Source organism: Colletes gigas, unplaced genomic scaffold, assembly GCF_013123115.1.
Source record: "Colletes gigas isolate AHSC1104 unplaced genomic scaffold, ASM1312311v1 Colletes_gigas_Sc00016, whole genome shotgun sequence".
Classification (NCBI taxonomy): Eukaryota; Metazoa; Arthropoda; class Insecta; order Hymenoptera; family Colletidae; genus Colletes; species Colletes gigas.
The window spans coordinates 4,332,123-4,357,271 of record NW_025106645.1 but is presented as its reverse complement, the minus strand read 5'-3'; the positions used below and the strand labels follow the sequence as shown (position 1 = coordinate 4,357,271).

The 25,149-nt window shown below is 36.9% G+C and overlaps 1 protein-coding gene across 1 annotated transcript in view; it reads left to right on the top strand.

Annotated features, from left to right (window-relative positions):
- The window catches only part of LOC122400096 (T-lymphocyte activation antigen CD86-like), a 187,545-nt gene that overhangs the window by 111,980 nt on the left and 50,416 nt on the right, over positions 1–25,149 (top strand). Inside the window, exons 2-4 of the mRNA XM_043401333.1 lie at positions 17,297–17,469; positions 23,587–23,797; positions 24,759–24,870. Of these exons, the coding sequence (XP_043257268.1) occupies positions 17,297–17,469; positions 23,587–23,797; positions 24,759–24,870 (496 nt within the window). The remainder of the gene's footprint in view (positions 1–17,296; positions 17,470–23,586; positions 23,798–24,758; positions 24,871–25,149) is intronic.

The following is a 25,149-nucleotide window of genomic DNA, read 5'->3' as shown; positions in this document are numbered from 1 at the left end:
GCAAATTTAAATATATTCATTAACCGTATAATCCGCGAGTATGAAAACTGTCCCAGTGTGTTTCGTATGAAATCAGATGCGCGTTAGACAAGATGGCCGACCTGTTCGAGGATCGCGACTCTAAAGTCCTGCAATCGTTTGTCCATACTTTCGTAGTTACTTTCCACGAGCACAACAGCAATCTCTTACAATAATTGAAACCATGTTGAATGGAGTCCTGTAGCTTGGAAAGCATCCGACGATTTCTAAAACAATACTTTCGAACTTGATTCGCTGGTGACGCGAACGAGTGCAAAGACGGGCAGTGAAAACAGAAAAAAGAAATCTAGAAAGGTTCTCTCGTAATGCGTAACTACGAGGGTCGTTCAATGAGCCCTTAGAAAATCCAGGAGCTGGCGCTCGTAGCATCGAAGGCTTTTGTTTATAGTAAGCATCATAGCCCCACTAGACAGCTGTCAAATTCTCAGTTATATCCACCACACGGTTTCATTTTTATTGTCCATTGAAGCGAGAAACTTTTGCTCATTTAGAAAAATGGACAAATGTGAGTTTCGAGCGGTGATGAAACACTTGTATAAGGCTGCTCCTGCGTTTGCAACCATTTACAGTTGGATAAATGAGTTTAAAAATGGCTCGACGGGCAACGGTTCACGTCAAACAGATGCCTATTTTGAGGACCTTCCAAAATCTTACTTTTTAGACGCCTTAAAAAAGTTGGAGAATCGCTTGGAGAAGCGTATAGAGCTGAAAGGAGATTATGTTGAAAGATGAAAAAGAATCTACCTAAAATAATTTGTTTTTCTATCTTTTTCTGAGGACTTATTGAACGACCCTCGTGCTAGCGCCTTCTCATACTTCAGCAGTATTTCTTCAGCTCTTGCGCGGGTGTTGCGCGAGAAAACAGGGGACACGTCGAGAGGTTTGAGCACATAAGCTACTTGAATTTCAGAAAAAGTTTTCGTATTACGCAAAGCACTTTCACGGAGTTCCGAGGCCGATTCTGATTTAACGACGTCTCAGAAACGTGAACTTCCGTATTTTCGTTGGGTACCCCGAGCCACGAAGAGTTACTCCGCTTCGATAGCATACCTCGGCGTTCAATCAGATTATTCGAGAAATAATATTTATCGAACGGTATTGTTATATGAAAACTGCTACAAAAAGTATTCGTACAGTGATTAATCACGACTAAAATGCTGAATAATAATGTTTATCAAACAATATTTCTTAAAGTCTGTCAAAATACAAATTATTTCACGACGGATCGTTGCATCTGTGGCCTCTGTTAGTTATAAAAAATTGAAGGAAGCATTTGATACTCGTCACAGCACGGCAAAACATTAATACTGGATGATGATATCGCTCGAGTAATTTCCAATTTCGCCTATCTTTCCCCGAAGACCATGAGCGTCATTAATTTGCGCTGCATACTCAATAGATGTTAAATCTCCCAGAAATAAACATCCAATGGATTCAGGTCAGTAAACCGAGCGTCGCTGAGGCCTAGCAACCTCCTATCCATCGATCTGGGAAGAAGTCGTTTAAAAATATTCGAACTACAAAACGAAAGTAGGATGGAGCCGCGTCGTGCACGTAAAAATTGCTTTAACAACGTTAAAATCGTTATAAATAACCTTAGACATGTTTCGAGGATCGAGATCTCGAAAGGCTATATTCTCTAACATTTGACTATATTTAATAATACAAGCATTGAGACGAGAATATGAACGTAAGTGAAATAAAACTACTTTCAGGTGTCTTGAAACGTATTTTTTCGATTAGAATACTTCCGTCGCGCGTTGGAAAATGGAAAAAAATATTTTGACACGTTCCTCGTATAGATTGACTGTGTCATTCTTTTATAAATCCTGCTTCGTTAGTAAAATAAATAAAAACTGAAAATATAGGTGGTTAGCATGGTCGTTCAAAAATATTTCACGTCCAGATTGCTAGAATCCGTGTATAACAGGTCGTTATAATACGCCCATATACCACATTCTATTTCAACTAGCTTTTACGATATTAATCTATCGTGAGAGCAGCGCTATATTGCCATAAAATAACCGATCACGACTCTCTGCCGCAACACGGGGACCTGGCTGAATATTAAACGAACTTCGACACGACGTGCATACAAATTCCGAACAAAATGTGCATTTACCAATACGAATATTTTCAAACTGTCATCGCAACGGCCACGAATCGACGATAAACACGGTCACTTGACCCGCTGAAGGAACAAAATTTTTCAAAAACGCTGCAAACGCAAGATCATTAGACTAGCATCGACGAAGCTTACAGGCTCGAACGTAATGCAAATAAAAAGTAAACAAATTCAACACGCGTGCAGTTCTCAGACTACTTACGTTGCCTGCGTAACTGAATCATCGTTAGAAATGGCAGAGCTTTCCAAAGTGTAATTTTTTACATTCCTCTAGTCTTCTGTTCGTCTTTCAGAACTCTATTAACGCGTATTAAAAGTAGTACAAACTTTAAACGTGTGTAATTCCGACGATACTAGTGTTTAATTCATAATTGAGCCACTGTTAGGAGCGGCAAGGTCTCCCCTTTAAAATGGTTCTTGTTTTATCTCGATCCGACTTTTCGTTTTGTAGATATCGTAATTTATGTATATCCAAGAACTTACTACGCACTGTTTACTATTTACACGCACGGTCAATGACCTCGCGACGTCAACAATGAAAAGTAAACAAACGCTTCGAACCCTTACATCTCCGGAACTAACCACGCGATCGACTCGAATGAACACTCATTTTAAAGAACTCTTCATCCTCTGTCTGATGAATATAACAACTATTATAATTAACGCTGTCTTCTATGTTTATTTTGTAATCAACTTTAACGTTCTACACCCAAAGAAATTTTAGCAATTCCTATTAATTATTGCAGACGTTAATTGCTTCCAGGATTATAAATTTCAAAACGTTATTCGATATCCCAGATGTTAATCTTAAGTGACCAGACCTTGTTACTAAAAATTATTTTACTTAATGTTGATTTTTACCAAATTAGTAAATGAAAATCAACTTTCCTTTAAAGCATTTAAAAAATAATGAGCTCACGGAGGATTCCATAAATTTTCAAATAATTGCATTGACATATTGTGGAATTATTAGTTTAAACTTGCGGAGGGCCGCAGCGACCCCAATAATCCACTTAAGGGTTAAACTCCTTTACTGTCCTGAAGGGGACCAAAAACCATGATCGAAACGTTCAAGGCAAGCATATTGTTCCTTAAATATTTTAACCGAAACTGGATCACAAATACCAAGAACTATTTACTTATTCTTGAACTATTTTAATTTTAATACACACAGTCCCCGTCGCAAAGTTCAAACGAGCAGAGACAACATCGTCCAACAACTTCATTCATGGAGCACCCGACCTATCTCAACTTGCTCCAACAGTATTAATTTAGTAAATAGCAGCAGCTAATTTTAACTGAGTAGCTTCGACTTCAATTGGCGTGCATTGTTTTTAATTCAACGGGCCTCGCTGTAATTCAGAACAATACTGTATCGAGACATTTCTTTTAGAAATTAAATACGAGTATCGATTTATTGAAAGCTGTTTTCCCTTATCCAGCGAATTTATCAACATTCATCGTAACTTGATGTTGTATCGGTACAGACTCTTTTATAAAATACAGTCATTTTAAATATCTGTAAGTCGCGTGTGATAAATGCACCCCCGCTGCCATTTCTCATCCGGAACTATGGACAGGAAATTGATGAAGCAGAATAGCTCTGGTATTCCATCTGAAGCCGAAAATCCATACCATATTTTTCTTTGAGCATGTCTTTCGTAAGATAACATGTGCAGATACCGGAAACATAATGCTCTTGGACTTGGAAAAGACGTGCGATATAATCGAGAACGTTTGATGCATGCGTAATATCCTGGCGACGTTATAAGATAAAATTGTTGTGCCGGCAATATAGTGGAAACAGTTAACCGAGTGGTAAATAAGAAAAATAATAGCTGTTTTGCAAAAAGTTACGTAACCGAAGTAAGCGTGATTTTGTATCGAAGATGCGTAAGGGTGCAACCCCAATAACTGATACTGTTCACTTGGCAATTATCGCGGTAATATTTTACTCTTTTTCTTACTTGCACGATCGAGGTTCCCACTCTAACCTTTTGTACTAATTTAAATGCACACACCTCGATGAGCGAAAGGGATGGTCGCCTGGTAATAATCGAGGTTATGTTTTACTTTTTCTTTTTTTTCTCGTACAATCGAGCTAGCCGCTCACACCTTTTTACTAATTTACCTCAAACTTGGCACGTAAGCAATGGTCAGCGGTGAAAACTGAGTCAGCGTTTTTTTTTTTTCCTCCATTACTAATCGCGACGAATGTATATCCGCGAAGGAAACTGGGTCATAACGTTTCCGAGAATTTCGGTCGACGTTCTACATCCCCCGCACTTTAAATGCCACACTTTGATGTTCTATATCTAGGGAGCCAATTAAGGCGTTAATTTGAAGAAAAACATGTTTTCAAGAGCATACTTTCATTCACCTTTTCAGAATAATTATTTAAAAAATTGCTCGTTCCTGTAGTCGAGGGTTTTTATACAAATATGATATTATATCGACGAATATTAAGCAAACAGCGATTTTTATTCACCAGATAGTGGTGACTATATAAAATGCAACTATATAGTTTTTCTTTTTCAATATTTATACACTATTGGTCTCTTTTTGTCTGTTAGAAACAGATTGTTCATCTTGACGTTGAAATCAGTGTGCATCAAAATGATCAATCTCAATTTTCAGTCAATTCTGAATGATTTCAATTGTTAACATCTTCATAGTGCATCGTTTCGAGTAATACAAATGTAAAATAAACCGAAAAAGGGAGATTCTTCACTGGAATAATAATTAATCAATAAAATCAACGTACAACAATTTGATCGTGACGTTTATTCGATCGAACGGTTATATTTTTATTTGTTCATTGTGAAATATTTGATTCTGTAATTGAAATTTCGGTTTCCATTTAACGAGCAACGTTTGAATCATTTATCTTTTATTCGGCATTTTTAACTGGATAAAAATTTTGAACGAGTATAGTGTGCACAGGTACTGGAGCGTTATTTTTAGACCTAACTTCGATATCACCGATCGATTCGTGTGGATCCGTTTCAATTTCCGTTTTCAAAACAGTCCAAGATAGGTTCTCGAGTCTTGTCGATGTTTTAGCGTAAAATCATCTGACTGAAATATTTTCGAGCGAGTTCTGTGTTTTCTATTCACTGGCTGAACCATCTTTCTCAGTTCTATTTATATTTAATAAATCTCTATAAAAAAAAGTTTCATACGATTTTAAACTCAGGCCTGTTATTCATTTTGTTTATTTAACGTACATAAACACCACTGGGATAAAATAAGGGGTGCAACTGACTTTTCTAAACCTTGCCTTTATAAATACATTCCTCTATCGTACGAAATATTAGGTGTACAAATGAATAATCCAAATTATCTGGAGCAGTTATTAAATCAAGTTTAAAGTCAATAGATTTTCCCGCTCTTTTGCGGTCATATAGTGTTGACATACAGCTAGTTAAAAGAAAAGATAGTTTAGCGAAAGGCCCAACATAACCTTCAAAAGTATTCAATTCAGTAGAGTCGAAAATGGCGACAGATAAGGTGCATATCCGACACTGCATTCTTTACGAATTCCAACAAGGGAAAAGTGAATAAGAGCATGCAAATCGGGATTATTCTTTTCTCAGTGAAGGTGTTGTATCGTATGATGTGTGCACATTTTGATTTATGCGGTTTAGAAGCGGTGATTTGAGTCTAATCGACAAACAACGCCCTGGAGGCCCTCGGAAGTGCGACAACGATGATTCGGAACAACTGCTCGCTGAGAATGCGACACAAACGCAAAAAGAACTTGCAGAATAGTTAGGAGTAACCCAGCAAACGATTTCCAAACGCTTACGTGAGATGGGAAAGATCCAGAAAGAAGGAAAATGGGTTCCGCGTGAACTCAGTGCAACCAACAAAGATCAACGAGTGGCAGAGTGTCTTTCTCATCTCAATAAGCAGCGTCGAAAGTCTTTCTTGTGGAAAATCGTTATGGGCGATGAGAAGTGGATACTCTATGACAATCCAAAACGCAGAAAGTCATGGATAAATACCGGAGAAGCATCAACATCGGTTGCAAAACCCAATCGCTTCGGAAAGAAGGTTCTTCTCTGCATTTGGGGGGATATCAATGGCGTGGTCTATTATGAGGTTGTTGGAACCGGATGAAACAGTTACTGTGGACTGCTAGCAACGTCGATTAATCTGCTCGAGTCAAGCATTGGAACGAAAACGTCCGTATACTGGCAAAGGAGAGTTGCATGACGACGCCAGGCCACATATTGCTTCCCATACAAAAGACACCATAATGAGTCTTGGCTGGGATGTCTTTCAGCACCCGGCGTATTCTGATTATCACCTATTCCAGTCAATGCAACACGCCTTATCAGATATGCACTTCCAATCAGTGGATGATATCCGAAAATGGCTTGACGACTTTATCGGGTCCAAAAACGTAAAATTTTTCCGAGATGGAATTCATCAGTTGTCTTAAAGTTATAGAAAGTAACGGCAAATACTTTGACGGAACAATTCAATTTTACTTTCTTTCAAAATAAAAATTGGATTATTCGTTTGTGCACCTAATATAATAAAAATATGAACGAGTTTGTTGTGCCTTCTGCCAATTATTGGATCGCTTTCCTTCATTCGCGATACGTTATGGCGAAACGGTCCATAAAGTAACTGCAGCGAAAGAGGTCCGAAAACATCGTCGAAGTATCTCCTTGCACTCTTGCTAAGTGAGAACGAAACGCGAAACCTCTTGCTGAAATCCAAGTGGTTCTGTCCTCGACATTACGGCTTGTTCGCTCTGGGAGTCAACACATACTGAAACTAGCGCAACTCCACCGCTTCCCTCGGCGTACCTGCGGCACACACACGCTCGCGTGACAGCTTTAACACTAACATAATTTATCGGAAACAGACTTAAATCTCGCATCGTGTTTCGCCCCTGTTTCGAAACTACATAAATAACCAGCAGCGACGAAAAATACAACGAGACCAAGCGAGCCGAATAAACAGGGTGCACAGGAAATATTGATACTCTCAGAGATAAAAAAAAAAAGAAAAAGCAAATATTTCATCCGTAACCATTGAGCAATTTTTAATTGGAATTGATATCGATCTCGTATTTCTAAGTTTCTCTTCTATATGTGATATATAATTATATTTAATTATACAGGATGAAACACCCAAAACAGGCCACCTCACTTGTTTATAATTATAGAAAAAAAAGTGTCAGGAAATTGTTTGATTATAGTTGTGAAACTACTGTCGAGAACATCGTAAAAAACAATCAGAATTTTCTCAACTCTTTCACTATAAATAAAAAAATAATTATTTGATTATACAGTTTTAATATTTTTAATATTCTTTTAATATTCTGGGTCTTTTTGACAGTCGAGTACGAGGGAATTATAGGTTATAAATAATAAATTTTATCACACGAGATTGCACTTTACAAAGATGGCTGATCGCGGATTCGTTGGAACGAATCGTGGCCCACATTCCAAGCCCAGTTAAATCCAAAACAAATTCACAATTACCTCTCATTATCTCGCGAAATACTTTCTCCCCGAGACGTTTCGTTTTTCTACCATCGGGAGATCTTGAACAGATGCCGATTAAGGACAAGAATAGAGCAGCATCTTTGATAAATCGAACTGGGTTACGTTATTGATACCTAGATACGTCTGGCACATGTTACCCTTAAAGGAAGAGTAAATTGAACTTTTAGTTCCCGGAAGGCCGGTTGCAGCTGCAACTAGGGACCCATCCCCCCCAGCCTCTTTTCCCTCGCGTTATTCTTTCACGAAGCTCGCGTTATAGAAAGGTAACATTTACGCGTGCACGTTGGAACCGGTGTCTACGTAAGTTTCCATTAACCTTAAATTAAAGCTTAATGTGTTGACTTGCTAAACACGGCCCTGTGCCGTCGGATAGTTTCCAAGCACCCGTTGCATGAAAAAGTTGCAACTCCTGAAAGAGCATCTGTGTACACTCGGTTCAATCTTTTTAGGAGGCGGAGATTGCAACTTGCCGCGATTAAGGGGCGCGATTATTCAAACGAACTCGAGCTTCTTCGCGAAGTAAATAAGCAACATGCCGCGTAAATCGCGTAAAATGGTCCTTGTTGCACGGGGAAAATATCGTTACTTTGTTTTAACGGGAAAATAAAATATCAAAGCATACGTTAATCCTCGGTTTGACGTTGTTTTACCAACGTATCAATTTTATCGAGTTTCTTTGCCGAACAGTTTCGATGTTCTTCCTTCTAGGGAAGTGTTCATTCACGATCACAAAAATTCGTAGCAGCTTTGGCGCATCTAGGTTGCAATTTGCATCGCGAAATCGGGAAATTCCGTCTGCTACACGCTACTCGACTACGGCAAACGATCTTAGCTGCTTGTATAGAGTCAAGATGTTTACGAGGAATCAGCCTGTAAATTATGGGGCCATAACCGGGAAAAGCTTCGTGATGTTTCCAACTTTAATGAGGTGTAACTTATATCTTGCAGGTAAGTACAAAGCTTCTCGCGAAATTAGTGAAAACATCATTAATAGCTTGGAATAAAGTTATCAGAGACGTGGTAATTTGTCAAGGAGAGTGGAAAGGCAACGTGCAGTTCTCTTTACGCTGGTTGAATATTTTTCCGTATGCTGGAAATCCAGCTCAAGATTTACCGTGTGATGTTTATACAACAAGCGACGAATGCTTTTATCTAATTGTTTTCCGCCTACCTACTTATTTTGCACTCCTTCGGGGATGGATCTAAGATAGGGGCGAGAGTATTGATCGTCTCCAAGAGTTATGAATTCTTAAAATAGTATATAATACAGAGAATTATGTAACGATTTTAAAATAAAAGAAAAAATGAATTTACCTTGGTTCATAAAATTGTCAATTTTTTAATAGTTGTTGAGAAATTCATTTTCAAAGTATTTAAGAACTTCGTTATTTTTGAACATAGAACTGAATTTAGATTGCAGAATAAAATTATTTCTGTTGGTATCTCGACTTCTACATTTGAATAGAACTATTAATAAAGAAATTCCAGATGAATATCAAAACGTGGAGAAGGGAGGTTCGAAAATAAACTTTGTGATATACTTCTTTCATCGTGTGATACAACACTCTGATCAAGACTTGTGAACAACGAAAAAAGTTCACATAAACGTACTAATCCACCGCGACCTCGTTTTCAAGTTGCAACTTTTTCTGCCTTCGAATAATACGATCTACATGTAGAGATGACATACTTAGATACCGTTTAATTCTTCTGCTCGCCAGATTTTACGCCTCCCGTGAAACACGAAAACCCTGTTTTCTTACGTTTACGATCATTCAATCTAAATTTCCTAAAATGTTACTTGTGTTAGAAGCGTGTGAAGCTATCATTAGTGAGTCTAAATTGAAAACTTTTTATTCTTTATGGGAACAGATGGAATTTGTGCTGCTTTATATCGTTTGACATAATAATTAAGATTAGAATTAAACAATTGCATGATTAGCTGCACATCTTCTATACAGAGTTCTCGGCCAACCTGGAAAAAATTTTAATGAGAGATTCTAGAGGCCAAAATAAGACGAAAATTAAGAATACTAATTTGTTGATGGAGGTTTCGTTAAAAAGTTATTAACGTTTAAAGTTCCGCTTGCACTGAATTTTTTTCTCGAAAATGAGCAGGATTTCGGGGGTTTGTTTATTCACCAAAAATGATTGTAATTGACCCCCGCAAACGAAAATAATTTTTTTAGAACGATTTGTAATTTTTTTTTTCACCGAAAAATTTCAGCAGCTTACCCCATGTCGATTTTTCTTGAACACTCGTTTTTGATTTTTAATAATTTTGTTTGACGTCCTACAGAAAAGTTGTCTAATACTTTTTTGTAGGTACTCGTGAACTCTACTTCAGAAAAAAGTTTCATTGGAATATATTCACTATTGAAGGAGTTACGGCTGTTTGAAAACTGGACCATTTTTATGGGGTTTTTCTCATTTTGCGGGCTCAAGGATCAACTTTTCGAATATTTTTGGAATTTCTACATATTCTTCGCTAAAATACGCGTCGTTTGCCTTTTGAAACATTAAAATTCTTCAATCCGTTCAGAAGTTATGACGTTTTAAAGATACGCATGAAATTTCCGGGGATCATACATTATATCTTCGATTAGGAATTTTTTTCTCGAAAGTGGGTGGGAATTCGGGGGTTTGCGTATTGACCAAAAATAATTATTATTATACCCTACAACCAAAAATAATTTTTTTAGAACGATATGAAATTTTTTATTTTCGTCGAAAAATTTCAGTGAAACCGGTCAATGTATGGTCAGCCATTACATTTTCGGTAAGGATTTTTTTTCTCGAAAATGCGTAGGATTTCGGGGGTATGTCTGTCGACCAAAAATGATTATAATAGACCCCTACAACCAAAAATAATTTTTTCAGAATGATTAAAAATTTTTTAATTTCGATGGGAAAGTCCACTTACTGAATTTTTTTCTCGAAAGTGCGTAGGATTTCGGAGGTATGCCAATCCATAAAAAATGATTGTAAGTGACCCTCGCAACCAAACATAATTTTTCCAGAATGATTTGAAATTTTTTAATAACTTTTTAAAGAATCCCCAATCAAGAAATTGATATTCTTCATTTTCGTCTTATTTTGGCCTCCAGAATCGCCTATTAAAATTTTTCCCAGGGATGGCCAAACATCCTGTATATTTACGGTCCTTCTTGTCTTATTTTTGATAAAACAATTAATAAACTTAACAACGGTTCCAGGCCTTTCTTAACTATTGCTTAAATGTGGTGTAGTTTGTTAATGATTCCGAATGTTAGTGTTAATTATGAACATATAGGACGATGCCTAATCAAGGTATACATTGTCACGAGATCTGAAATACGAGGGAGAACAGGAAACAAATGTTTTGTCCACCTTTGTGAGAAGAATCCTCAACACTCGTGCCATAATGGTCTTCTAAATTTTATTTATTTTACTTTGATCAAATCAAATCAAACGGCTCTCGATCTTACAAATCACCCAAGTGTCATCACTCCGAATTTGATGAAACTTGCTACACCGATAGAGCATTGCAAAATATTGAACACGTATCTTTTTCAGCTGCTGATATTCATATTTAGGGGGTGTTTCCCACCCTCAAAGTTGGTGGTGTAAAACGCATTTCTCCATGGACTATTGTTAGGCAAAGAAATTTTCATCTTTTAACTTTAACTTTGACTCTTTCCTTGGAATTAATATTAATATTGTTAAATGCTTTCGAATGTCACGCCACAGTTCCTTCGCTAGAACGTGTAAGCCAATTACTGTAGTTTTTTACACGCGCCTATCGATCGTTTCGTGCTCGAATGCCCGACGACTTGACGTTTCGTGTAACGCAGCGCTTTCACACAAAAATCGAGAGATGAGAGCAGCGCGACGAACGAAGTGAGCGACAGGTGCAAACGCCGGCCATTAAAGGACCCCTGAACGCGAGCACGCGATTCTGTCACAACAGTTGATATACGCGCGATTAATTATCTATTCAAATTTTGGTCATTAAGTAAACTGATCGTTCTGCACGCGCACTCGAACACGTTTGTACAGTTTTTCTTGGAACGAATGCTACTACAGTCGTTCTTCGAGGGTTCTCGAATAGTTGGCGATATATCGTTCGACGGAACAGATTTTAATTCGTTAATTGGATCAAATGAAATGAATATATTTTCGATATTCGTAACGTGCACGATTTTTGTACAATTATAATACGATTCCTTTTGGTTATTAATTAACGTTCCACGTTTTCGTATAATTTAATCTTTGCAGATTTATACGATATAAACGAGAATGTAAAATATTTGTTAAAATATATATTAAATTCTGCAATTATTTTAGTCGCCCTTTGAACAAACATTGGACAAATCAAATTTATGTTTTCGTTTTAATCTGAATATATAATTCGAAGCAAAGGGTAGCTGTTTCATTTGTACAATTTATATTCTTATTAAAAAGTGCATATACTAATTGTTGTAAATAGCCCAAAGAAATAAATTTAATAAAGCGTGTTTTTTTTTCTATCGTAATAAAATGAATAGAAAATTGTTATTGAAGGCCATGAATAAGTTTATAAACAAGCATAACAGAGTACGCGTTTCATTTGCGCGTAATCTCTAAATGGGCTGTAAGATAATACGACGGTAATACGTAATCAACGAAAGAATAAAGAACAGACAAGGATAACGTAGACCAAGAGAAACAGAACATTCATTACATTCCGAAACAAATGAAAACGTTTTTCACCAATGGAAAAATACGCGGGAATAAATGCAAAAGATAAAGCTTCAAAGGAAAATTCTAATTGAAGTGGAGCTCGCAGTGAACAAAGATAAATGAAAAATACGCTGGAATACATACGTCTGAAGGATACTCTTAGACCGATGGTTGTCTTCTAATTAGATGCCGGGGAATAAAACTCGTTAAAATTTCTATTCATGAAATTTCACTGTATTGAATATTAAAATCTACATTAATAAATGCGTGCAATACGTGTTATCGTGCACACTATTACAGGAATCACGTACATTAATTTAATCAATATTCAATAGAAATTTATATAAATTCACTACTTTTTATGAATTCATAAAATTATCAATAGTCGAGGCAAATTCAATATTTTTATAGAAAAATATGAAAATATAATATAAAAACTTTAACGTGTAATATCAAAAATATTGTATCTTTTCGGCTCGTAAAAACAAAGCACCTCTGAATTTTCAAATTTATTATAAATTTGAAAAAATAATGCCAACTCTGGGAAATTCTACTCCTGGCAAACAGCGATAATACATTTCCCTCGTCTGGTGGAATTTGAAACTTCCGCCTGCGAGCCTGCATACACATACCACGACTATTGACCAAGCCCTATCGACCCGGACAAATCGTTGGTAACATTGGTTGTTTTTGTGTAAACAATCGCGTTTGTATAGGGTATTGTCTCGTCGCCGAAACGCCAGTGTGTACGGTTGTAGCCACTGGCTCAGTGACCTGTCACAAATCCCACGATGTTTGTTAAGTCTGGATGAATATTTTGTCTGAGACCGGATGTACAACTTCAAACCTCAAACCCTCAAACGTGTTAACACTAAACCTACCGGCACTTCATGTATACCCATTCCTACCATGACCGGTCAAATCACTTTCTTTTTCTCTATTACGAGGCAACGTACTATTTAAGAAAAGTGCTGGCTAGTAATTACGCAAACATCCTGTATTTAAATTTATTTTCAATTAAATAAACAATTTATAGTCCAATTTTATCGTATAACAGTCGTATGATCAATAGGAATTGCTGAGACTTCATTGGGTATGTAGCGTCAAAGTAAATGTGAAAATAAACATAAAAGACAGCAAAAATTATAGTAGCTGGTATAGTCATTGGACAGAGGATGAAATGTCCTTTAAAATGAGCGTTCGAACAAGCCGATAGCTTTATTAATTTCGGAGATATAGCGATTTTAGTTTCGCGTCGATGCGGTGGCTAGTTTCGGAGATAGGGTTTGTTTACGTTTCGTTGTTGCACTCGCGAGTTCATTGACCTCTGCACCACGCACGCGCGACAAAGAGGTTCGACTCTGTTAGACGAAAACAGAGATAGTCGAATTAAAAAAATTACCACTTACATAAATTACGATATCTCCGAAACGGAAAGTCGGATCGACAAAAACAAAAAAACCATTTTAAAGGGGAGGCTTTGCCGCTTCTAACAATGGCTCAGTTATGCAGAAAACATGAGTAGCTTCGAAACTGCACGCGTCTAAAATTTAACTATTTTCAATACGCGTTGTTAGACTGTTCTGAGCCAGTGGAAACTGTAGGTTCTCTCCTTTTGTCTTTGCTATACATATATTTCCTATTTACATCGGAAGCTAACCAGAATTTGGTGCCAAATTTTGTCCAGTTTTTTACAAAAAAATATGAATCGTTCAACCGGTCAAGCTCAAGGTAGGTTTAGTGTTAAACGTAATCTACTGACCTTCGTCCGGTACTCTTTGTTTCGAGTTTGGTAAATTGTATTTTCGAACATGGAATAAATTAAAAACAATGTAAAAAATGAAACTCAAACTCTAAATGTATTCAAGTGTTTATTTAATACTGTGACTTTTTATGATGAGACAAACTTTTGGCTATTTTACATAAATCAGGTTTATAATTGCTATGCAACACTCTCAAGTAGATTTCTGTATAATTTTCAAAATTCGACAGGCTCCTTCTTCTTTCCTATTTCTTGAAACACAAATTTTAAATTCGATAAATTCGTCAAGCATTACAATTGTTATTTCTAAGGTCAGGGATATTCTAAAAACAATTTTTGATACTTTGTAAATCCTGAAATCTATTCTTCGATACCTTGGATAACACAGTTAAATAATTATCTATCCTATCCATATGCAATAGATATATATTCTTACATTTGATTACAATTATATATAATATTTTACTCTCATCGAAATGTTCAACTTTTCTGTTAAATACACACAGATTCTAAACCAAAGTCTCTCATAAGTGTTATTATTCTTCAATCATACCTGTGGATAAATACTAAGATATCTGAGGAAATAAAAGCACTCTCTATATCTATTACCAATATAATTATTGAAAGGATTGATTAACAAGTATTCACATATTCCATAATACATAAATGAAACATACTAACTTCTAAAATTTCAACATTCTGGCTATAAAGAATCACAGGAATAGTTCTATTTCCATTCATACCAAATTCCAAGAAAGTCCATTTAAATAAAAACTCACATTCTAACGCATTCATTAATATCAATAGTAAGAAATATTAATTTTTTGGCATTTTATAAATATACCAACCTGCAACATTTTTACGTTCGTAGCACTGTGCTGATTCTCCCTGTCTCCTCTCTTCTCTTCCGTAATTGGAGTCATTAGAAGTTGGCAGCGCTGTTTACGATCTAGCGATAAATAAATGTCTCGCGGAAAACTGTATTTCCCGCGAAGAAAAACGCCGCGATCGAAGCTGTTCGCGTCGAGGGAAAAGCATACACGTACATCGCAAAATAACTTGGACGTTTGAGGGCGCTGCCGCGGACTTTATTATCGAACATCGAAATTATGGTGAAAAGAAGCGTGCTGAAACGTTCGACGAAACTTTTCCGACGTCACGAGCGTAAATTGCTTCGAACAGCTTCGAACTACGCGAAGTCTAAACGATATAAAAAAACATGTGCAATTTAAACATTTCTAAAAGTACTGCCTATCGAAGTATCACTCGAAGTTCTTGTGCGGCTGAAATCAGCGCCAAAACTACATCGGGGACAAGGTTAATTTTCTTATAAAACATTCAACTATTTATAACACCATTTCTACGATGACTGTTTTAATTCATGGAACATTCAATTCGGCTCTTATTGTCACGATTTAGGCTTATAAAAATTATCTTCACTTGATTTTAATAAAATTTCTCTTGGAAGCGTACTTTTGGCGCGGAGAGAATTCTTCGTAACCTCAAATTTCAAATAAAATTAAAAGCGTCGATGACATAGTGTTAGATAATTATTTAAACAAATTTCGAGCCAGATTAACGCAATAGTTCGTACCGGTACACAAAGTCAACTTTGCTTTCGTGAAAAACTATGTCCTTCGAGGTTAGGTCCTTGATAAAAAATCACCTCTGATTCCTTGCACCATCACTTTTTTTTTTTGTTATGCTTGGGACTTGCACGTAAACTTATTTACTACGTAACATTAAACTTAAATCTCACGTAATATCGAACTTGAATCGTACTAAATTGCGAATAAAAGTGGACACACGCGCGGAAACACAGTGCATACCTTCGCCACGTTTAGTCGCTGACGACTGAATGGCGTCACGCGTGCGGTAGGCTATTTATAGCAATGATCTTTTCTAGAAAGTTCGCTGCCAGCCAGGGTCGAGCGGTCGTTCGATCGTTGGACGCGCCACGAGGAATGATCTCGATCTTTCTACCGCTTCACCTGCTTTTGCTTGGGCTTCGAGTTCTGCCAACTCCGACAGAATTTATGGGAAATATTAGTTAGACGAATTTTTCTGTCGGTGAAAACGTAGAACTGGAAGACGCCATTATGGAAGCGTGAAACAGCGTCGAAGAAAACACGATTAAAATTCTGGGAAATAAACTCGTTCGTATTTTTTAAAAACAGTCTGCTGAGAGAAACTTAAGTTCAAAGTTTATAAGTAAATTTATCGTTTCTTTTTTTATAGTAAGAACATTTTTAATATATAATAAATATATTCGAATGGAGGCAACATCTGAGTTATTTTGTACATATTTTTCAGTGGTTGGTTAAAAATAGTATTGAATAATATTTGAATGAAATTTCAAAGAAATTTTATATCGAATAATGGCTTTGTCGGAAAAATGGGTGAGAATTATCGTACGAGACGGGGATCACGATTTTTCATAAAATTCAATATGTTTGAAACGTTGCTTTAAATTCTAGTACAAAATTCGGCAGAAACTTATAGGATGACTATACAATATGCTCGCGACAGATTCAATGGCCCCCAGGGCGCATGTACATTAACTGATACGTGTTTCAATTCGCGAAATTTTTACTAAACGGATTTTCGTGTATTCAGCAACATTTATCCGAGCAAATGCACGATGGACGATTTATACGTGTAAATATACACGTACTATAAATTAAGGTAACCCTGTTGGCTGAGCCCTGGTCATAGCAGATTTTCAAAATGCATGGAGATTGTTATGTCAGATTAAATTTGCCAGACTGATAACGAAAACACGAACGGAACGTGTAATGGGTTGCAGATTGACGGCAACAATCTGTCATTTAATCTGCTGGGATAAATTCTTCAAAGAAAATCAGTTAAATGGAATTTTTATGAATCAATACTTGCTGACAGTTTGATTTATAAAAATTCCTCTAAAAAATGCTATTTATAAAAATTGTTGACAGTTTGAAACAATTATTTTTGAAACCCTCTCAGCTACTGGTTCCGCAGTCCTTTCAGACTGGCCTACGATGTTCCTTCCATTTCCATTATTCTATCCATTCGTGCGGCAAAATTATACAATCTAAATAGATGAGACGGCGGTCTACTTCCAGGAAATAAAATCTTCTTAACGTTGTTTATTGATTTTGACAGAGTGCGCGGTGAAGAGCGGTGGATCGGTGGTGGAACACCATCCGTCTTCTGACTGGGAGCACCTCTTTAGTCAACCTTACTTCGACAACACGACGAAGAGGGAGACCACGACGACGACCGTCGGCCAAACCGTTTACCTGAACTGCAGGGTGCGCAATCTTGGCGATCGTGCCGTAAGTTTCGAGTTTCCTTATTGCCCTGACCCCCCCGTGTAATAAGAACGCGAGAGCTCGGGGGACGTCGTGTTTTACGGATGAGTAGCCGGCTGATGAAAAGGTCCCGTGCGGGTCCACCTTAGTCCACGCTTTTCACTCCGACTTTTACCTTCGTTTCATCGATCGGGGATTTTCTAGCAATTTTCTGTCGCGACTCCTGGGCCTGATTTTAACCCTTCCGACAGCAGGTCTCGCCAGGAACGTCGACCTGGAAACCGAGAACCGATAAAGCGCCGCTTAATTTCTGACGCGTTCGAACAAAGTGAAACTCAAAAAGGGATTCTTTCTCCCCGAATAGCACTTCCCTCGATAGTTGCTCGCAACTGTTTCCAAACTATGCACGTCAGTGTATTTCATTCGAATCCATGCTTCGTGATCCTGAATTTTCGGTTAAATAAAATATATTATTTTTCTCGATTTAAAATTCTGCTGCTTCGAAGAATAAGAATTCTGCTTTGATCAAGCGCAAATGCTAACAAAATTAAGGCGAACAAATTCTTATGTTCCGCTTGTTTCAAAATATGTGTTACAAGGGGGCAAATTTTTAAAAATTTTAATCGTAAAATGTAAATTACCTTAACCCAACACTACACCTTCGCGATGACTGAAGAAATCCATCGATTAGATTGAAAAATTAATTCACGAATGAAACGTAACTTGAATTAGTTTACGAAGGAATAAAAATTTTTTTTATTCATTATTCGCGAATGAAATTTATTTTACTCGTAAAAGGAAAAAGGGTTTTGATTCCGAAATTGTAAGAGAATATGAGATCGTGAATCGCGTTTTCGTCGCTATCCGCGAACATCTTAATGAAAAGTACTCGCCCGGATAAGTGCACGGGTCGCCGTCAAATAGTGACATTACTCGTTATCGGCGTTACTCATGCATCACCGCGTGACATACAGGAACCCGTCAGAATCCAATCACCGCTCGTAATCGACGATAAATCAGATTTCTGTCCACCTCGTCCCCACTTCAGTCACCGTGCCGCGTGCTCTATATCTGCGCCGGCCCAGACGTTTATATTTCGCGGTGTAAAATCAATGTGGCAACACACGGTGCATTGTCGTTGCACGCGACAGCTCCGTGCCATTCGTTGTTTCGACCGGCATCGAAAAGACCATAGAGAACCAGACGTATCCACCAATCTTATTTTTCATTTACTTATTTATACAGAAAAGATCCATTAGAGTGTGCGCAAAACCTGGTTAAGTTATTCTGCCAACTGCGTGGGTGTGTGATGGAATTTAGAACCGAGCTGACTAGTTTCTCAGACAGGATAAATAAATTTAGTTGCTTCGTTTCTTTATTTCAGAATAGCTCTTTTAGCTCACAAACATCTAAAAAACTTGCATTAAATTTAAATCAATTTAACCATGACTCTGTGGTTTCATGGATGTTTTGTAAAGAGTTACTACTTATTCGCCAATAAAAAAAAAAGTTTCACTTAAATATGTAATATATTAATTGGAAAAATAATCAGTTATATTGCAAGATTTCAAAAGTAATTATATTTGCATTTGTAAACACCAAAAATTTATAAAATTATTTACTAAATTCATTTATTATGTTATTTAACTAACTTATTTTAAACTGCATTTCCTTGGTGGCTAGAAACAATGAATTTTGAAATCTGATATCTACTTGTGCCAATATCGAAATTGCAACTCCATCGTACGTGTGCCCCATGAATTTTGGGAACCGATTTTCTCGAAAACGAAGCAACACACGAACAAATTCTGTTCTACATTTTCAACTTATTTTTGCATACAGATTCGCCTCCGGCGCCAGTCATCCCACCCATCTTAGGATATTCCGCATTTCTTTTTCTATTTCTTATTCTTATTCGACTCGGGCGACATTTTATCCCGTTGCGTTCGGAGGTTTCCGTCAGAGGATGAAATTCGATCCGTGCACGTACTTTGTTGCTTTCGACTGTCAACGTCTGAAAGCAGGGCTAGCCGAGTTTCGTTCTTTATTGTTTTACCTTGCCAGCTTTCGGCGTATTCTCTGTCCTCGTTGAAAAATTCATGCTAGAAATCAGACATGTTTGCACAGGTGGATATTAGCACACACGAGGTATACCGGTAGACCTTACACCATATAGACATTCGTGGCCTAATCTGACTGCCATATCGACCTGAAAATTCGAAGGAGATTTGAAAAATCAACAGGGGGTAGATGGTGAAAATCGGCGAAATTAAAAAATTTCAAATCATTCCGAAAAAATTATTTCCGGTTGCAGGGATCAATTACAATCATTTTTGGTGAATAGACGTGTCCCTAAAATCCTACGCATTTTCGAGAAAAAAATTCTTACCGAAACTGCCTGACCATACGTTGACAGGTTTCACTGAAATTTTTCGACGAAATAAAAAAATTTCAAATCATTCTGAAAAAATTATTTTCGGTTGCGGGGGCCAATTACAATCATTTTTTGTAAATGAACATATCCCCAAAATCCTACGCACTTTCAAGAAAAAAATTCGAGAAGATGCTGAAATTTTTCGGCGAATTTAAAAAATCTAGATAAATTCATATCTGACGTGAAAATAACGCGAGGACCATAATTCGATAAATCTTATATAGAATTGGTTGTAAGTCTGACCTATGTGGAATATTGTACGGAACATTAGCGTACTCGGGCGATTCAATGACTATAATAATCCAGAACATTGGGTATCAGTGAAGCGTGCAATACATTAATTTATGGCACAAGAAATGATCTATTAATTGGTTGTGTACGCTAGTATAATCGATCGTGAATCATATACCGATTAGGTGTTTCCATCTGATGGTACAGAAATTTAATAGAGATCGCGTAAACAAATTAGAAATGGAGCTGTAAATATGGAGTCGTTATTTTCTAATAATTTAAATCTAAATGTACAAACTGTGAATTTATTAATATAAAATTCCAAATCCAAATAAAATTTAAATTACTCGCATTTTTAGGGAAAGTACATGTCACTTAATTTGAGAAAATATTAGTTACAAATATTGTTATACCAAATGACATGAAACTAATAATCTTCGACTATGGTCAGTGTTCTCAAAGATAAAACACGCAAATTTTCTTAATGATATCTGTTTACATTCAAAATCTGTGTGTTTGTGATTTCCTCGTAACGTCCTTGTAATTTTTAGTACTCAAAATTTAGAACTAAAAATACACTATTGGATAGTATTAGAGTAAAGTAAAAGGGAAGAAATCAAAGTGAGGGTAGAAGAAGGGGCACTGGAGTACGAAGAAAGCATTAAAGAAGGGGATGGTGGGATCTTAGAGAAACAATGTTTGAAGGAAAAAGAGAAGATTTTAAATAGGGCAAGAAGTAGTAATGATAGAGAAGATTAGTTACAGAGAAATGGTTTCTGCTAACAGGGTTTGGAGAATTTCATGCAAGAAAGGGAGTCTGTAAAAATGGCTTTAAGGTAAAGAGAGTTGGAAATACAGTAATACAAGTTCAACGTAAAAAAATCAAGAGAGGGAAATAAATAGATTCTATAAATTTTATCGAATAGATAGAGCACTTAGAAGAAAATGAAAATTAAAATAGAAAAGGAAATACTATGTATCAAATGAAATAAAATCAAATATTATAAATATGCATATATACATATCTAATCTCTAGAATTTGAAATAACAGGCGAATAAAATTATTTACAATTAAAACTCTATATAATTGTGAATTCAAAATAGAAATTTTGAAAACATTGTAAAGGTAATTCTTTAACATATTTCTTAATCAGTTTCCCTAATATTATTATTTATAAAAAAGTGAGAACAGTTTTTTAAAAATTAAATCCCTGGTATCAGAAGTTTTCACATCAGCGTTAGGAAATGATACTTTGATGATGTTACAAAAATACGTTTTCTGTACTTTTGGCTGCTCCACTGACCTATAAATTATTATGAAAATAGAGAAGGGGAGGGGGGGGGGAGGGCTCTTTGTAGATGTTCCTTGTTAGTAACCAAACACCTCTTGCCAGAATTAATTTTCTTGCGGGGACATTCGAGGGCATCAATTCTCTGTTCTCAACAGTGCTCGGCTCGGAGAATAAACGTTTCGCCAATAAGCCATTCATTTTCCAAGGTTCCCGCGTGCTCCTGCTCTAATTATATCTGACTGAAAGTTAAATTGAACCGCGAAGTTTTTTGCGGCGAAAAATTACAGGCTCGACATGCGGGCCCCTTGGATAATTGAGTTCGATGGAAGGCGGCGGCCATGGAACGAAGATTATTGCGGATCCGTTAAATGTTTTCACGTCGAGAGCTTCGTCGAAAGTTTTTTACCGTCGAAATACGGCTTCCCGCGATTGAATGTAATACGAAATTCGGCGGACAAAGCGCGCAGAGCAGAGGGAAGATTTTCTCGATAATTCTGCGCAGGATTTACCAAAGCGTAGAAACATAAATTTCATCTCTGTTCCGTTCCGCTTTATCCAATAAATATTGAATTCGATTTTGCAGAATTATTCGACCGTAACAGTAAAAGGTTATAAGGATTTATTCTCGTACGGATGTCCTCCTTGAACGTAAATTATTGCTCCGCGATATTTACAAGTCTTGGCTTTTATCCATCGTAATTAGTTTGTTGTTGTCCCTTTCCTTTTATCAACATTCCGGGTCGATGCAAAACTAATAAATATCGTGTTGCTAACAGTCGTTGCGGTTTATTTTACCGGAAGTTCTTCTCTTTGAAACGTTATTTAAACAGAACGTTTGGAAAATGATCGTTAAAATGTAATATTAGGTTAATTTTAATTTAAATGATTTTTCGAACAACTGAAACTCCCACGATGAGTTTAATAAATTATTATAGTCGAGCCTGTTAAGAGAGAGCGCCGAACGTGTAGCTGCGGGAAAATTTCTGATTCTTTTTCCCCCGGGAACACTTGTGTTTATTTATTCAGGAAATCGTGAACTTTCTATACGAGCCTTAAGAACTTCGCGTAGAAAAATGAGGTCAGACATAGTCTTTTTGTCTTCTCGAGTTAGAGGTTTTCAAATTTATTCCAACCAGCGTTTCAGAACATTCTTACACTCAATGGGTGAACAAAATACCGAGGGTGCAGTTGTCGAAATCGAACTTCAAATCGTACTTTCCTAAAAACTTTGAAATATCGTACGATCCACGGTTTAAGAACCTCTGCTTTATGTTGCAAATTCCTAACAGAGCCATTACTATAGTTGGCATTAAAAAGCGTTGGGTGACCAGATTTTTAGGCCACATATTTTTAAAACTTATGCTCAGCTCTTTCCAGTAAAACTTTATGCTCGTGTAATAACAAAAGGGCCAAATATTTTCAAAAATATTTCTCTCGAATAAAGTTAAAAAAATTGTTCGAATTATAAAAATATTCCGATATTCTGATTTAAATATAATACCATTGACTGTAGCAACACGATGACGATAATTTCGTTTGAGAGACTTTTCGACCATCGTCGAGGAATTACAATGGAGCGACGGCGAATTTTGTATAAAATTTTACATAAAATGGTAGAAACTATTCGCGTGTTATGAAGCGTTTGCGATCCAGAATTTCTCGTATTCGGGCTTATCGAGCACCCGGGCAGTTGGTCTCTTTTACGACAATTCTCCTTCCCACAAAGCCATCGGTTTGCAGAACTTTTTAGCCTCGAAAGGTGTCGTGGCCCTCAGCCACCCTCGTATTCGTCTTATTTGACTGGCCGTGACTACTTCCTCCTTTTTAAATTGAAAGAAAAATAGTTGGACAGAATATCGGACATTCGAATGGCTTCGACCTCTGCTTCTTCCCGAAAGGGGAGTATCAAAACTACTTTTTAGACTTTCATCTAAAAAATGATCTATTTCGAATAATTGACAATGCAAATTATCGACTCATCAAAAATTTTCGTTTATTAAAGTACTCCAGTACATGTTTTTTTGTAACTTATTTAACATTTGGTAAATTGTACAACACTGTGGGGATATTCTTATTCCTCGTAGAACAAATGTTGATTAAACAGTCGCGGGGTTTTTTAAAATGCAATTTCAATTTCCTGTTCGTAAACTCGTTCACGTGGAAACTGTTTCGGTTTGTTTTTAGGTTTCGTGGATCAGGCAACGGGATTTGCACATTCTCACCATAGGAATCTTAACGTACACAAGCGACCAGCGTTTCCAGTCGTTGCACAACGACGGAAGTGACGAATGGACCCTGAAGATTACTTCGCCGCAGGTTCGAGATAGCGGAATATACGAATGTCAAGTATCAACCGAACCGAAAATCAGCCAGGCTTTTAACCTAAGCGTCGTAGGTCAGTAAATTGCAAAACATCCAATTAATATTTCTGTCGAACCTGATTAGTTCACAAATTTAATTCAGAAATTATCGATACTCAACATTAGCAACTCCGTGTTCAATATTTCCTAAAATAATAATCGTTTCACTGTAATATCACCGGTCATTAATACTCAAATTATTATTATAGTAATTATTGCACTATATCATCAATTCTCAGTGAAAGTAGCATTGTAATAATTGTAATGTTATGTCATCGATTATTAATACTTAATAATAATATTATTGCATTTAAAATGTAACTGATTCTGGGCACAGATTTTTATTTTGACGCTGTAATTTTTTGAATCGTTAGTTTAAATATTCCCGTCGAGGGAACGAGAATTTCTGAATACCGCTGAACCGAGTGGCCCAGACATTCGCCATAAACTAAGATCATGACGACCTTTCCGGCGTATGTGTATTTTATTTCCTCGCGTGTTCCGCCCGGAAGTTCATTGTTTAAGCGACAATTGTCAAGTGCAGAATCTGAAGCAGCCTTAAAGTAGAATTAAGAGGGATAGTCCACCGCGTACCTCTCACAGACCAACCGCGCCAGTCAGTCTATGAAATTTAACTACCCTAAAAGTTTATAACACGTTCGTGCAATAAAATAATAAAGGTAAACTAATAAACGATTAATAAAATTTATAGCTTGGATCTGCTATACAGGCATTAGCAGATGCAGCAAATCTCATCTTGGTAAAGTACTTCCGTCAGCATTTAGAATTTTACAACGATGTTATAATTTTTGTGTCTAATCTCAGGAGAATTAAGTTGAGAACACGTTTAACTGTACAAAATGACTTTTTTTATCGTCCTTTTTCTAACTTAACCGACGGAGGATTGTAACTCGTTCTGGTTAATGGATACACCCTGTATATTCATGGCCGTTTCAGAAACGCATTGATCTAATGCTGGGTCCATTATGTTTGCAGTGTCGAAGGCGGAGATCAGTGGTAATTCGGAGCTGTACATCAAAAGCGGAAGCGACATCAATCTAACCTGCATCGTACTGCAGACACCTGAGCCGCCGTCCTTCATTTATTGGTGAGTTTAATTGGACTTTCCCAAATTCAATTTGCGCTCGAGCATAAATGCCGAATTCGCACGCTTACCGCGCGACACGAACGAACTTTGCCAATGAAGTTCTCCATGAATCATCGGAACGGTTCTACCGTGGGTCTCGATTACAAGCTAAAATGGACGCGTTACGCGGCGCTGATAGGCAGACGGAAAATCGGAATTGTTTTCTTCCTTCCCGTTGATTTCTATGCTAATTGCACACTACAGCGATCAAACCATTCGAGGCTGATTCCTCCTCAAAAA